The following is a 15,972-nucleotide window of genomic DNA, read 5'->3' on the forward strand; positions in this document are numbered from 1 at the left end:
TGACCAGGGATGTTCTCTTGATAAGCGAATTGGCCCATTTTCTGTCCTGCTAAGAATTCAAAATGTAACGAGTACTTTTGGTTGTCAGGGAAAATGTATGGAATAAAAAGTACATAATTTTCTTTCGGGATGTAGTGAAGTAAAAGTAATAGTTGTCAAAAATATAAATAGTAAAGTAAAGTACAGATACCACCCAAAAAATACTTTAAAGTACTTTAAATAATTTTTACTTAAGCGAAAATTGGAAAGAAAGGGGCGGATCTGTACATTACACCACTGGGAATTTCAAACATAGATAAGTTTCTGGTTCATTCAGCATCCAGACAGGTAGCACTATATAAGGCATGCATTATGTTACAATGACACTCTTAATTAATAATGCATAAATATTAAAATAGAGAGCAATCAATGATTGCAGTGTGTGAGTCAGCTGGATATTGCAAATCCAAGTCATTATGATGACTCGACAGGGGTAGATGCCTTGGTCACTGAATGGGACATTATCCGTTGCTGTGTATTGAAATATCACATTATTTTATGGAAACAATTTTGCCCAAAATTGTGCTAATGAAGAAAATATTTTTTACATTGAAAGATTCCATTATATAGTACCACAGTATGAATCATATTACCTATAAAAACATAGCGGTCAAACAAGGAAATAGATCTAATCATTATTCTAATAGGGGATTTTAGAAACACTTAAACAAGGGCTGTGTTACATGTAGGCTTACCCTGGTGTGACGTTTTGATAACCATGTAAATCTTTCTGGGACATGGTGACTTTTGTATTTACCCTCAAAAATCAAACGCTAATTAGCTGCTAATGTGGCTATCATAAAGAACTACAAAAGCCATGATGACCTGAACGAGACTGCCAAAACGAGGCAAAAGGTAAGCATCTCTGCATTAGCTATCTAATGTTAGCTACATGTAGTAATAAATAAATTGGCTACATTTCATTAAATTGACAATTCTGTGAACTGTCTTTTGAAAGTTTTCAATTGACACAATACCTGTTAGCAAAGGTGTCAGCTGGAGATGATGTGCATGAGCTTGCAGGGATGATGTCTACTTCGATACTAATTAACATTTTAGAATCTAGAGTAAATAGAACAGAATATATTAATAAAAGTCACCTTGTCCGAGAGAGATTACATGGTTACCAAAACATCACCCGAGGGTAAGCCTACACGAAACACACCCCTTATTTTAAGTGTTTCTAAAATTCTCTATGGGAAAAATGAATGGTTTAAAAATGATTGGAACCATTTCCCTGTTGGACCGATAGGTGTTATATGACACCTCCACTGCTCTATTTTCTTCAATGTTTTGATGGAAAATTTGCAGGGCTGATGTTACAAGATGGTACCCTTGCAGTTAAGAGTGTTTGGCCAGTAACCAAAAGGTTGCTGGTTCAAATCTATTTTATTGATTTATTTATTTTATTTCACCTTTATTTAATGAGCTGTGAGCTGACTAGGTGAAAAAAATATCAATTTTTTATTTCATTTTTAATTTTAAGTATCCTTGAGCAAGGCACTTAACCCTAATTGCTCCTGTAAATCGCTCTGGTTAATGGCGTCTGCTAAATTACAAAAAATAAAGATGGACCACGAGAGGGCGCATGAGGCTGTTGGATGAGGGACTAAGTTTTGACATCCAGTACAGCAGGTGGCAGTAACGCACCTTTCTCTGTCATGTCAAGCTGGCAGAAGGATATATCTACTGTACTGTCGTTGACATATCTGTGTGTTCAATTTCATCCGTTTTTTTGTTAAAAATTTAACATAGCGGTTAATAATTAACTACCAAATACAAGATGTGGCAGCCCGATCCTTTCCACAATGATTTGGTCTCTATTATGGATGAATTAATCATGTCGTTGGAAGAGGAAATTTGCAAATGTATGGCGTTGTCGGTCTCCTCAACACAATACAGCACAGACATTGATGCAGGAGAGACAGGGGAAATTGAAAGAAAATCCAAGTTGCTAAAAGTAAGTGGCCGACTTTACTTCTACAAATACGAAATGTTATCTTCCGTGTTAATAATTTGTTTTATATAACCAGCTTGGATACAGCTTGTTGTTGAATGACAAATAAGTAGCCTGTTCTCTTATTGTAGGTCGAGTTGACATGTGTGATGAAAAAGTTCGTGAAACAGACTCTCGCCAAAATCAACCAGTTGATCTCTAAAGGCACTGAAGCACTGCGTTCAGAGATATGCCAGAGTCAAAGTGAGATGAAATCTCTGAAAATGAAGCTATTGGAGATGACTGTTGGTAAGAAAGTACCTGAAAATACAGTGGAAAGAACCTCACAGACAGAGGAAGAGGAGGAATGTACGGAAGCACCATTATCACCAGAGTTTGCAGAGGATTTTCAGGTTTGTTATATTTTACATGTTTACAAGAATTGTGCAGTCCGACCATGGGGTTGACATTATCTGTGAGAATGAGAATTGTACTATTATTATCCTGGGTGGCAGGTAGCCTAGTGGTTAGAGCATTGGATTAATAACCAGAAGGTTGCACGATCAAATCCCTGAGCTGACAAGGTAAAGGTAAAAATATTTTGTTCTGCCCCTGAACAAGGCAGTTAACCCGCTGTCATTGAAAATACAATTTTTTTCTTAACTGCCTTGCCTAGTTAAATAAATCCTGGTACTGCCGTTGTACCCTTGGGCGCTGCTCTGCTACTGAGGTTACAATTCCAAAAATTGCAATGCTTTTTTCCCCCCAGGTTGACGTGCCAACTCCCAGTGGTGAGGCTGACAACACTACAAATGTCAAGAAGGAGACCACGATCAGAGCTAAAACCATAGCGTTGGAACAGTCATTTACATCTCTAGCTAAAATACCTTCCTCCTCACTCATTGAGTCTATCAAGCAGGTGGCTATTACAGACAAACAGGCAGCAAGCAGGCCTACAGATGATCAGGCCCCAAGTACAGACCCCCAAACTCCCAGTGGGGACTCTGTGGTGTCCAGCAGACCCAGGAGGAAGAAGAAGAGAATAGAAGCGCAACCCACAGCGGCAGAATCAGACGGAAGTGAGGAAAACGCTGATGACCAATGGGAGGAGAATGCTAAAGCTGGACAAACCTCGAATGACGAATATGTTCACAACATAAAGCCAAGGTCCAACATAAAGAAAAAACAGACTACCACCACCAGGAAAGAGCACCACTGTCTGGACTGCGGTAAGATTTTTAAGAATTCAAGTAATTTAAAACTGCATCAACAGACTCACACAGGAGAGAGACCTTATTGTTGTGAATTATGCGGGAAATGTTTCCCGACTGCTTGGAAGCTCAGAATACACCAAGCAGTGGTCCACAGAAGAGAGAAGCCGCTTGAGTGTCCAACATGTGGGAAGTGCTTTGCAACAAAGAGTTATTTGGACACTCACGCAAGCGTTCATTCAACAGAGAAACCGTTCCGATGCCTCGTGTGTCAGAAGTGTTTTAAAAGTAAAAAGGGCTTCAAGGAACACACAATGTTGCACAATTCAAATTCAGATTCATATGCGTGTGACAAATGTCCAAAAACTTTTGTTAAGTTGAAATACCTCAAGAATCACCAGCTAACTCACAGTGGGGGAGGAGCTCATCGTTGTGAATTGTGTGGGAAAGGTTTCAAGACTCCTTCTCAGCTCAAACAACACCAAGCATCAGTCCATAGGGGAGAGAAGCCATTCCAATGTTCCACATGTGGGAAATGCTTCGCAACAAAGACAAATTTGAAAATTCACACAAGTGTTCATTCAGGAGAGAGAGCATTCCAGTGCCCTCAGTGTCAGATGTGTTTCAAAACCAAGTATACTCTTAATGCCCATAAGAAGACACACACGGACTCCAAGCCATATGCTTGCGACAAATGCCCAATGACCTTTATCCGGTCACATTACCTCAGAAGGCATGAAATCTCGCACCTGACCAGCAAGCCATTCATGTGCAGCCACTGTGGGAAAGGCTTCAAAGGTGAACGTGGGCTCAAGGGACACGAACGCACCCACACCGAAGACCCAACTTATACCTGTGACGAATGTGGCAAGGGTTTCTATCAACACGAATCGTTTCAAGTCCATGCGGCCTTGCACACCGGAGAGAAGCCGTTCACCTGTGATTGCTGCAGTAAAAACTTTGCTCTGGCGTCCTACCTTAAAACCCACATCGCAAATCATCACTCTGTCACCAAACCCCACGTCTGTGGGAAATGTGGCAGGAAATATAAGGATTTCACCCATTTCAGAATCCATATGTTTCAGGGTTGTCAAGAGGAGGCTGCAGCGTTGGTTTGACGACATATTGTTGTATAAGTATATGTTGTATAAGTTGTAAAATGTTATGTTTTCACTACAAACATGCATGTTTCCTTGCACAGTACCAATAACATTTCTTTTGAATAGATTGTTTTTTATGTCTACAGACCTGGCCAGTAATAAAAACCTTACCAGGGGATCTATAACCCTCTCTTAAATTGCACCTCTGGTTGGATGCAGGTTAAAGGCACAACCTGTAACTTTCATTCTGACAATGCTTTGTCATTCATTGTTATTTTGGAATTGTGATTAAAGTTGTAATGTTCTTGTTTCACTACAAACATGTATGTTTACTTGTTAATTAATATACAACATTTAGACTTGGCTATGATAGAGCGCAGTACCACACATTTGTTTTTAAGTATTTGTTTTTATACAGATGTCAGTATTGTTGAATAGATGAACATCTGAAAAAAATCACATGTTGAACATGTCAAATATAAGGCTATAATGATAGTCACCACAAAACATGAATAAGAGACTTTCACCCAGTATCTAATCAATGATGACTCAAGCCCTCAATAGGTTTATTTCACAGTAATACTGTAAGCAGACTTGACACCCTCCATGAAGTAACACATCTCCATGTTTCGAAGTCATCGAGATCATGCAGGGCTGTAATTCAATGATGTGAAACATTCTGACAGTTGCCTATAGAAATAGAATGAATAGAGCTGACACGATTCCTTATTCTGACAACCAATCATATCTGTTCTACACAACATGTTTCTGAATGTAACTTTCTGTCACAACATCTCTCTGAACAGGCCCCAGTTGTGGCCCCTGTAGCTTGTGGTTAGGACCAGGAGTTTTCACATGACCATGTGACTTCACCAGGAAAGCACCGTTTACAGACCCTTTAGCAAGGTCATTGCACTATCTAGTAGTGCACAACAGGTGGCGGTATATACTTACCTCTGAGAAAGGGAAATGCGTGGAACCAGTGTCTGGTTCATTCAGCATCCAGACAGGCATCGCTATATAAGGCATACATTATGCTTCAATGATACTGATATTATTCGTTGCGGTGCATTGAGATATCACATTATTTTATGGAAATAATTTCCCCCGAATGTGTGCTATGAAGAAAACACCTTTACAGCGAAAGACTGCATTATTTCCTTCGTTGTTTCGATGCGAAGTTGCAGAGAACGTGCTACAAGACCGACCATTAGAGGGCGCACGAGGCTGTTGGAGGAGGGACTACGTGTTAACATCCAGTACAGCAGGTGGCAGTAAAACGCGCCTTTCAATATAATATACAGAAAATGTCAAGCTTCTCGTAGAAGAACACATCCGTTGGTGTCAAACGGTCTGTGGTTGTTGTGCTTAACATTTTAACGTTAGCGGTTGATAGCTAATTAACTATCAAATACAAGATGTGGCAGCCTGATCCTTACCATAATGAGTTGGTCTTTGTTATGGATGAATTAATGACGTCGTTGGAGGATGAAATTGAGAAATGTATGGCGGTCTTAGTCTTTTCCACACAAGACAGGACAGACATTGATGCAGGGGAGACGGGGGAATTTGAAAGAGAATCCAAGTTGGAGGTTAAAGTAAGTGGCTAACTTTGCTTCTACAAGTTCAAACTGTTAACGTATGTGCTAATTAGTTTGATATTGATAGTGCAGGTTGGCATTTATTGAGAAGACTCATGTACTGTAGTTTAAGTAAAGGTTAAATAAATAAATAAAATACTGGAGGCAGCTCTGCAGAGTGGTCACTAGCTGGCACAGCCACTATGTCATCAAATGTGATGATTTTAAACATAACATTAACCACACTGCTAACCCCAATGCTGTGTTTTCATACATTTTAACGATAAAGCCCATTTTTACTTTGCTGCTGGCCCGTCTAAAGGAAACTGCATTCAGGGTAGAGTTGCCAGGTTGTGCTAATATTTCTCAAATCCCGCCCACATCCCGGGAAAACTAGCCCAATGTCTTTTTTTCTGGCAGCCAAGAGAGCTGCCACATTTGATCCAATAAGCAGCTTCTAGTTTTGTGCCGACATCCATCAAATTCCTTAATATACGTTTTTTTTTTGTATTGTACTGTAGCCTACATGTTTTTGTGCTATGTTATGTGTCTTGTATGTACCATTCTTCACCACACATGAAGTCCCCTCCCAGGAAATAAAAGTTATTTTAATTGAATTACGTTATCGAGTGAATTAAGAATGATTATACAACGGGTGGGTCTAATCCTGAATGCTGATTGGTTAAAAATGCATTCCAGCCAGTGTCTATTCCACAAGTTACCACTGGCTAAATCGATGACTTTAAAATGAATGCCTTAACAACCATCCATGTAATTAGTCGCCTACCTCCTCATGCCTTTTGCACACATTGTATATAGACTCCCCTTTTTTTCTACTGTGTTATTGACTTGTTAATTGTTTACTCCATGTGTAACTCTGTGTTGTCTGTTCACACTGCTATGCTTTATCTTGGCCAGGTCGCAGTTGCAAATGAGAACTTGTTCTCAACTAGCCTACCTTGTTAAATAAAGGTGAAATAAAAAATTAAAAAATATAAAGAAGTGATAATACACTCGAAGCTGGTGTTTTTGGGTGGATATATTGGCACGGTTTGCCTATATGCCCCTGAACAGGCAGTTAACCCACTGTTCCTAGGCTGTCATTGAAAATAAGAATTTGTTCTTAACTGATTTGCCTAGTAAAATAAAGGTAAAATAAAAAAAATATCCTCCAAACACCGGCTTCTCTGGCATTCATTTAAATATCGAAGTAAGACAACAACAAAAAAACGTTATAGCGAGTTAACGTGATGTAATAAAGGAATCTGAATATGTGCAAGAAAAAAAACATAATTAAACCTTATCAAATTTGCCAGATCATTTTACATCAATGGATGTTGATTTGACTGAAATTATTAAGCATTAAGGCCAAATGGGGCACCTGAACAGGCAGTTAACCCACTGTTCCTAGGCCGTCATTTGTTATTAACTGACCTGCCTAGTTAAAGGTAAAAAAATATATATATACCACCACTAAGGGCAGTTCTTATGCATGACGCAACGCAGTGCCTTATTGCTATTATAAACTGGATACCAACATAATTAGACCAGTAAAAATAAATGTCTGACATACCACGGCTGTCAGCCAATCAGCATTCAGGTGTCAAACCACTCAGTTTATAATTGTAAATAAATTGCCTTTGAACGTGTGCATAACTATAGATAAATCCAACAGTAGAGTTTGAGTGATGAAAGTTGGACAGAGGATCTCGAAGTCTCTGCGCAAGAATCACAGTTCGTTTGGCTATTTTCTGGCAATTGTGCCGTTATGTTTGGTGTCTGGTGAATACGACCCTGTAGCTCAGTTGGTAGAGCATGGCGCTTGTAACGCCAGGGTAGTGGGTTCGATTCCCGGGACCACCCATACGTAGAATGTATGCACACATGACTGTAAGTCGCTTTGGATAAAAGCGTCTGCTAAATGGCATATATTATTATTTATTATTATTATTATTATATTATGTGCCAGATGTCAAGACCACAAACTGCTATAAATTTCCTATTTGCGAGATTCACTTGTAATTTCTAAAATATTGGTATATAATTAATTCAACGTTGCCATAGTTTGCTTAGCTAGATGCAGGACACACAGAGACAGTAGCCCCTGATAGGCCTGCATCTCATTTCAGATGGCCAACAGTAGCGTAGGCAAGATGTAGCCTAAACTGAACTATTTAGCAGCTTGCTTAGTTAAAATTGACAGACTCATTTATTCCGCATGAATAGTGAGGCGATTCGAGGTAAGAAGTATTTGTGTTGCCCAATAGCCTGCTGTAATAGGCTGGGGTCGTAATTGTAATTACTGATTCAAATGTGATTCATAATATGGATACGAACTGAATATGCTTGTCAACAACAGCCAGTGTTTGTTTGTTTTACCCCTAGCCTAATCTGATTGATACCGTTAATTGCATTCTAACAACAGTTTATTGGCAATTGTGATAGAGCAGTGACAATGACCACAATTGATAACTTCCAATTTTAATAAACTAAACATGGCCATTAATAATTGCATAATAACGCAAGGCTACAACAACGATAAATAAAGGTATAGGCTATTTATTGAATCTGTTTGCCAGCTCTAGGTACGCTACACAAGTGGCACAAATTGATTTGCAATGACTCCAGTGATCATCATTTCAACATATTTATTGTATCAAATGGTAGGCTGTATTTGATTATTAGGCTACTTGATGGCCAACAGATGCAAATGTATCATTCTCCACATTTTAATGTTAGTTTCGTTGTGGACTTTTCCCCGTAACAGAAGCACGCAAGGGAGTTCCATAATTTCCATTTCAAATTTCTACTCACGCGGTGCTCGAGACCCAAGAACTGAGTGAAACCCTTTGCAGGATACGGTTTTCTTTAAGCGAAGTCAAGTTTAAACCACCTCCAAGCAACTGTATCTAATGCACTCTAGTGCTCCTAAAGTCGTTTTCCAGTACTTTGTTGCCATTATTACTTGATACGCATCAGTTCTAGAGCGTTAATATGTTTAATGGAAAAGCGTTGGAAATAGTGTCTCCATAATGACGCTCTAAATAGCCTACCTACAACTGGTGAAAAGTTGTCACAACGTGCCCGCGTGATGCTCAGCACAAACACCACTCCGGACCTCCCCACCATTCACTCAGCAACAGACTGTTTATTAGTCAACAGCAGCAGGTCACAGCGAAATGAAATCTGATTTTTTTTTAAAGAAAAATGCCATGACAGCATGGATGCTATATACAGTGGGGAGAACAAGTATTTGATACACTGCCGATTTTGCAGGTTTTCCTACTTACAAAGCATGTAGAGGTCTGTAATTTATCATAGGTACACTTCAACTGTGAGAGACGGAATCTTTTTTTTTTAAGTAATTGATTTGCATTTTATTGCATGACATAAGTATTTGATCACCTACCAATCAGTAAGAATTCCGGCTCTCACAGACCTGTTAGTTTTTCATTAAGAAGCCCTCCTGTTCTCCACTCATTACCTGTATTAACTGCACCTGTCCACACACTCAGTCAAACAGACTCCAACCTCTCCAAAATGGCCAAGACCAGAGAGCTGTGTAAGGACATCAGGGATAAAATTGTAGACCTGAAAAAGGCTGGGATGGGCTACAGGACAATAGGCAAGCAGCTTGGTGAGAAGGCAACAACTGTTGGCGCAATTATTAGAATATGGAAGAAGTTCAAGATGACGGTCAATCACCCTCGGTCTGGGGCTCCATGCAAGATATCACCTCGTGGGGCATCAATGATCATGAGGCAGGCGAGGGATCAGCCCAGAACACACGGCAGGACCTGGTCAATGAACTGAAGAGAGCTGGGACCACAGTCTCAAAGAAAACCATTAGTAACACACTACGCCGTCATGGATTAAAATCCTGCAGCGCACACAAGGTCCCCCTGCTCAAGCCAGCGCATGTCCAGGCCCGTCTGAAGTTTGCCAATGACCATCTGGATGATCCAGAGGAGGAATGGGAGAAGGTCATGTGGTCTGATGAGACAAAAATAGAGCTTTTTGGTCTAAACTCCACTCGCCGTGTTTGGAGGAAGAAGGATGAGTACAACCCCAAGAACACCATCCCGAACGTGAAGCATGGAGGTGGAAACATAATTCTCTGGGGATTCTTTTCTGCAAGGCGGACAGGACGACTGCACCGTATTGAAGGGAGGATGGATGAGGGCATGTATTGCGAGATCTTGGCCAACAACCTCCTTCCCTCAGTAAGAGCATTGAAGATGGGTCATGGCTGGGTCTTCCAGCATGACAACGACCTGAAACACACAGCCAGGGCAACTAAGGAGTGGCTCCGTAAGAAGCATCTCAAGGTCCTGGAGTGGCCTAGCCAGTCTCCAGACCTGAACCCAATAGAAAATCTTTGGAGGGAGCTGAAAGTCCGTATTGCCCAGCGACAGCCCTGAAACCTGAAGGATCTGGAGAAGGTCTGTATGGAGGAGTGGGCCAAAATCCCTGCTGCAGTGTGTGCAATCCTGGTCAAGAACTACAGGAAATGTATGATCTCTGTAATTGCAAACAAATGTTTCTGTACTAAGTTCTGCTTTTCTGATGTATCAAATACTTATGTCATGCAATAAAATGCAAATTAATTACTTAAAAATCATACAATGTGATTTTCTGGATTTTTGTTTTAGATTCCGTCTCTCACAGTTGAAGTGTACCTATGATAAAAAATTACAGACCTCTACATGCTTTGTAAGTGGGAAAATCAGCAGTGTATCAAATACTTGTTCTCCCCATTATGTTTTATATATATATATATTACACACACACACAAACAGGCAGCAAGCAGGCCTACAGACAACAAACAGGCAGCAAACAGACTCTCCAAAATCAACCAGTTCATCTCTAAAGGCACTGAAGCACTGCTTTCAGAGATATGCTAGAGTCAAAGTGGGATTAAATCTCTGAAAAGGAAGCTTATATACAGTATATAAAGTAGCCCAAAAACACAAAACCCGCAACACGATTTTCAAATAGGCTAATTTGGCAAGAGAACCGATGACATGGCAACCCTGCTCCATGATGACAAACATCAACAGCTTGAAAAAAGGTTGTTGTGGAATGAAAAATAACTGTGTATCTGTTCTCTGATTCTAGGTCCAGTTGACATGTGTGATGAAACAGTTCGTGAAACAGACTCTCACCAAAATCAACCAGTTGATCTCTAAAGGCACTGAAGCACTGCATTCAGAGATATGCCAGAGTCAAAGTGAGATTAAATCTCTGAAAATGAAGCTTTTGGAGATGACTGTTGGTAAGAAAGTACCTGAAAATACAGTGGAAAGAACCTCACAGACCGAGGAAGAGGAGGAATGTACGGAAGCACCAGAGTTTGCAGAGGATTTTCAGGTTTGCTATATTTTACATGTTTACAAGAATTGTGCAGTCCGGCCATGGGGTTGACGTTATCTGTGAGAATGAGACTTTTACTATTATTATCCTTGAATCCCAGGACTGACTGCTACTGCCGTTGTACCCTTGGGTGCTGCTCTGCGACTGAGTTATAATTCCATAAATTTCAACCCTTTTTTTCCCAGGTTGACTTGCCAACTCCCAGTGGTGAGGCTGACAACACTACAAATGTCAAGGAGACCACGATCAGAGCTAAAACCATAGCATTGGAACAGTCATTTACATCTCTAGCTAAAATACCTTCCTCCTCACTCATTGAGTCTATCAAACAGGTGGCTATTACAGACAAACAGGCAGCAAGCAGGCCTACAGACAAACAGGCAGCAAGCAGGCCTACAGACAAACAGGCAGCAAGCAGGCCTACAGACAAACAGGCAGCAAGCAGGCCTACAGACAAACAGGCAGCAAGCAGGCCTACAGACAAACAGGCAGCAAGCAGGCCTACAGACAAACAGGCAGCAAGCAGGCCTACAGACAAACAGGCAGCAAGCACGCCTACAGACAAACAGGCAGCAAGCACGCCTACAGACAAAAATCCAGCAAGCAGGTCTACAGACAATCAGGCCCCAAGTACAGACCCCCAAACTCCCAGTGGGGACTCTGTGGTGTCCACCAGACCCAGGAGGAAGAAGAAGAGAATAGATTCACAACCCACAGCGGCAGAATCAGACGGAAGTGAGGAAAACGGCGATGACCAATGGGAGGAGAATGCTAAAGCTGGACAAACCTCGAATGACAAATATGTTCACAACATAAAGCCAAGGTCCAACATAAAGAAAAAACAGACTACCACCACCAGGAAAGAGCACCACTGTCTGGACTGCGGTAAGGTTTTTAAGAATTCAAGTAATTTAAAACTGCATCAACAGACTCACACAGGAGAGAGACCTTATTGTTGTGAATTATGCGGGAAATGTTTCCCGACTGCTTGGAAGCTCAGAATACACCAAGCAGTGGTCCACAGAAGAGAGAAGCCGCTTGAGTGTCCAACATGTGGGAAGTGCTTTGCAACAAAGCATTATTTGGACACTCACGCAAGCGTTCATTCAACAGAGAAACCGTTCAGATGCCTCGTGTGTCAGAAGTGTTTTAAAAGTAAAAGTGGTCTCAAGGAACACACAATGTTGCACAATTCAAATTCGGATTCATATGCGTGTGACAAATGTCCAAAAACCTTTGTTAAGATGAAATATCTCAAGAATCACCAGCTAACTCACAGTGGGGGAGGAGCTCACCGTTGTGAATTGTGTGGGAAAGGTTTCAAGACCCCTTCTGAGCTCAAACGGCACCAAGCATCAGTCCATAGGGGAGAGAAGCCATTCCAATGTCCCACATGTGGGAAGTGCTTCGCAGAGAATAAAAATTTGAAAATCCACGCAAGTGTTCATTCAGAAGAGAGAGCATTCCAGTGCCCTCAGTGTCAGATGTGTTTCAAAACCAAGTATACTCTTAACGACCATAAGAAGACGCACACGGATTTCAAGCCGTATTCTTGCGACAAATGCCCAATGACCTTTATCCGGTCTTATTACCTCAAGATTCATCAAGCTTCGCACCTGACCAGCAAGCCATTCGTGTGCAGCCACTGTGGGAAAGGCTTCAAAGGTGAGCGTGGGCTCAAGAGACACGAACGCACCCACACCGAAGACCCAACTTATACCTGTGACGAATGTGGCAAGGGTTTCTATCAACACGAATCATATAAAGTCCATGCGGCCTTGCACACCGGAGAGAAGCCGTTCACCTGCGATCACTGTGAAAAAACCTTTGCTCTGGCATCCTACCTTAAAACCCACATAGTGAAACTTCACTCTGTCACCGAACCCCACGTCTGTGGGAAATGTGGCAAGAAATACAAGGATTTCACCCATTTTAGAATCCATATGTTTCAGGGTTGTCAAGAGGCTGCGGTGTTGGTTTGATTATAACAAGAATTGCCTATCATTGGAAATGACCATTTCTCTTCTTTCTAATGTTGGGAAGGGATCAAAATATATATTGGAAATATATGGTACATGGAAACCAAGATATGGAGGTAGGTGGGATGGGCTGAGAGTAATTGAGGGGTGGGATTAGAAACTTGTAATCTGTGTAACAGTTAGAACTGAAAACACCATATCATGCATACTGGAAATGCCTGAGTACCATTTTAGGTGTAATGTGTATATCAAACTATTTCTGACATGTTATACCTTGTATAAAAAATACTATGTATGAATAATGTGCATGTAACAAAAATGGAAGACAACGTTACTTTTTTCATACAGGGGATAGATTGGCCAGTAATAAAAATAATAGTAAATAAAAAAGTTGGAGGAGTCCTACAACCCCCCCTGCAAGTTACAGGCACAACCTTTCATTCTGACAATGCTGTCATTCATTGTTATTTTGGAATTGTGAATAAAGTTGTAATACATTCTTGTTTCACTACAAACATTGTTATTCCATATACAACCGTTAGACTTGGCGATGATAGAGCACAGTACCACACATTCGTTTTGAAAAAAATATCTATACAGATGTCAGTATTGTAGAACATCGGATCAAATCATACTTTTACCATGTAAAATATAAGGCTATAATCACAGTCACTACAAAACATGAATAATAGAGCTTTTCACCCAGTAACTACTCAATGATGACTCAAGCCCTCAATGAGTTTATTTCACAGTAATACTGTGAGCAGACAGATGCATCCCTGAATTAACACATCTCCATGTTTAGAAGGCATCAAGATCATGCAGGGCTGTATTCAATGATGTGAAACATTCAAGAAGGGTGTGATTGCGGCCTGTGGAAAAAAACGAATACTTTTATTTACTTTGTAATTCACATTTTCATCGCACGGACAATCAGGGGAAATCCAGAATATCAAAAGTGTCATGTAAACACAAGCCACATGCAGGAACCAATGAGATGCTTGGGGGGTGTTCATGCAGAAGCCTGAATGCCCACATGCAGGAACGCCCAGAATTGTGGGCCTCATTCACACACACTTGCATTCTGACAGTTGCCGATTAGAAATAGAATAAGGAATCATGTCAGCTCTGTTCATTTTATCTGATAACCAATCTTATCTACTCTACATGATGCTGCTGAGGGGAGGACGGCTCATAATGATGGCTGGAATGGTATAACTCATGGAAACCATGTGTTCGATGTGTTTGTTATTCTATTTATTCAGTTCGAGCCATGCTAATGAGACTGTCTTTCCCACTGAATCTGAACATTCTGTAAAAACATCCTTGGGTGGATTCGATTATACTGAGCTGTGGGGCAGCGGGCAAAGGCCCATCAAGTCACTGGCCGAAAGCGGGGAGGGAGGAGTATCCTTAATTGGGTCAATTTTGTTTTGGGCCGACTTCGCTGTGAGCTTTAAACAGGACACCTGGTTCATACCCGGGAGGCAGCCCCATTCCAAATCGAATGCAATCCATTTTCAGCCAATGTAAAACAGTCCTACATGGGCGCCCGGGCGAGATTAATCGAACCCCTTCCTGAACAGGCCCAAGGTGTGGCTACTGCAGCTTGTGGTTAGGGCCAGGAGTTTTCACACAGTGAGGAACTGTCAGGATCCTCTCTGCCCTCAGAGAGTGCCTAAGGATAGATACAAATCTGTATATATTATAATTTGTAATTTAGTTTTCATTGATTTAATATTTATTTGTCTTAATTGTAATGATCTTCCTTTTGAATTTCTTCAGTTTGTATTGGAAAAAGGGTTAATATCCAAGAGAAAAAATATCCAATCAGAATTTTTCTTTGGTAGTCCCTTAGTAGAAATAATCTAGCTGCGCTCAATGCTCATTGGCCAGACCCTCAGGCTTTGAATAGAAGGTACCAGCCAATGTCATTGACATTGACTTCAATTAGAGCAGCATTTTGGAATGACAGTAAAATCAACCAATCAAAAATTGTCTGTGGGACAATTGTATGATGTATACGTCACTAATTCAGAGCCAATAGCGAGCCGTATCTTGTTTTCTCACACTTGAACCGAGCTAGCTGGCTAGCTTTTTGCAGTGAGTGTATGTAACGATGGCAACTACAGAGAGAGTAATCAAGGACGATTAGGTGGCTAAATTGTTAGCGTCGATTCCATCTACGAGGACACTGTGAGTGAGACCGGAGTTCCGACGGGGGCGCAGGACACATACAAGGAGACGTTCGCGGGCAGTACCAACAGCTACACAGTGCGATCATCGACAACATTGTCAGTCAGCTAATAAACAGGTTCAATGACCATGAAAGGCTCATGTTCCTTGCCCTCCTTGACCCACAAAAGTTCTCAATATATAGGGAAACACCAAACTTTCCAAACGCTGCATTCTCAAGTCTCGAGGAAAACTATGGCCCTAATTTTGATTTGCCGCTGCTTAAAACAGAACTCACCGTTATATACTCAATGTCTGACTTCGAGGGTAAGAGCCTGGCTGATCTGCTCCACTTTCTCCAACAGAAGAGACTAATTGATTGATAGTAGGCACCAATTGTATCTGCTTACCTGTCTAGTTTTCACCATTCCAGTGTCCACTGTATCAGTAGAAAGAACATTTTCAAGACATATTCCAGGAACACCACTGGACAGGTCTGATGGCAGCCCTGGCTTTGACCTCAATCGAAAAATAACTTCTTTCAGATTTAAAATCAAAAGACAAGCTATATGAACCTGC

General features: G+C 41.0%; 3 protein-coding genes across 3 annotated transcripts in view; all 3 read left to right on the forward strand.

Annotated features, from left to right (window-relative positions):
• Positions 1–15,972, forward strand: part of LOC118369156 (chromodomain-helicase-DNA-binding protein 3-like) — a 367,421-nt gene that overhangs the window by 194,305 nt on the left and 157,144 nt on the right. The gene's annotated exons all lie outside the window — the stretch shown is intronic.
• Positions 919–4,606, forward strand: LOC127905956 (oocyte zinc finger protein XlCOF6-like). Its single transcript, XM_035753226.2, has 3 exons — positions 919–1,999; positions 2,128–2,388; positions 2,745–4,606. Exons 1-3 carry the CDS (start codon positions 1,823–1,825, stop codon positions 4,302–4,304), a joined length of 1,998 nt encoding a protein of 665 aa, XP_035609119.2. The 5' UTR covers positions 919–1,822; the 3' UTR covers positions 4,305–4,606.
• LOC118368804 (zinc finger protein 436-like) lies at positions 5,593–13,717 on the forward strand. The gene is made up of 3 exons (XM_052497249.1): positions 5,593–5,884; positions 10,985–11,236; positions 11,425–13,717. Exons 1-3 carry the CDS (start codon positions 5,705–5,707, stop codon positions 13,219–13,221), a joined length of 2,229 nt encoding a protein of 742 aa, XP_052353209.1. The 5' UTR covers positions 5,593–5,704; the 3' UTR covers positions 13,222–13,717.

Source organism: Oncorhynchus keta, chromosome 35 (genome assembly GCF_023373465.1).
Source record: "Oncorhynchus keta strain PuntledgeMale-10-30-2019 chromosome 35, Oket_V2, whole genome shotgun sequence".
In the NCBI taxonomy this organism is placed as follows: domain Eukaryota; kingdom Metazoa; phylum Chordata; class Actinopteri; order Salmoniformes; family Salmonidae; genus Oncorhynchus; species Oncorhynchus keta.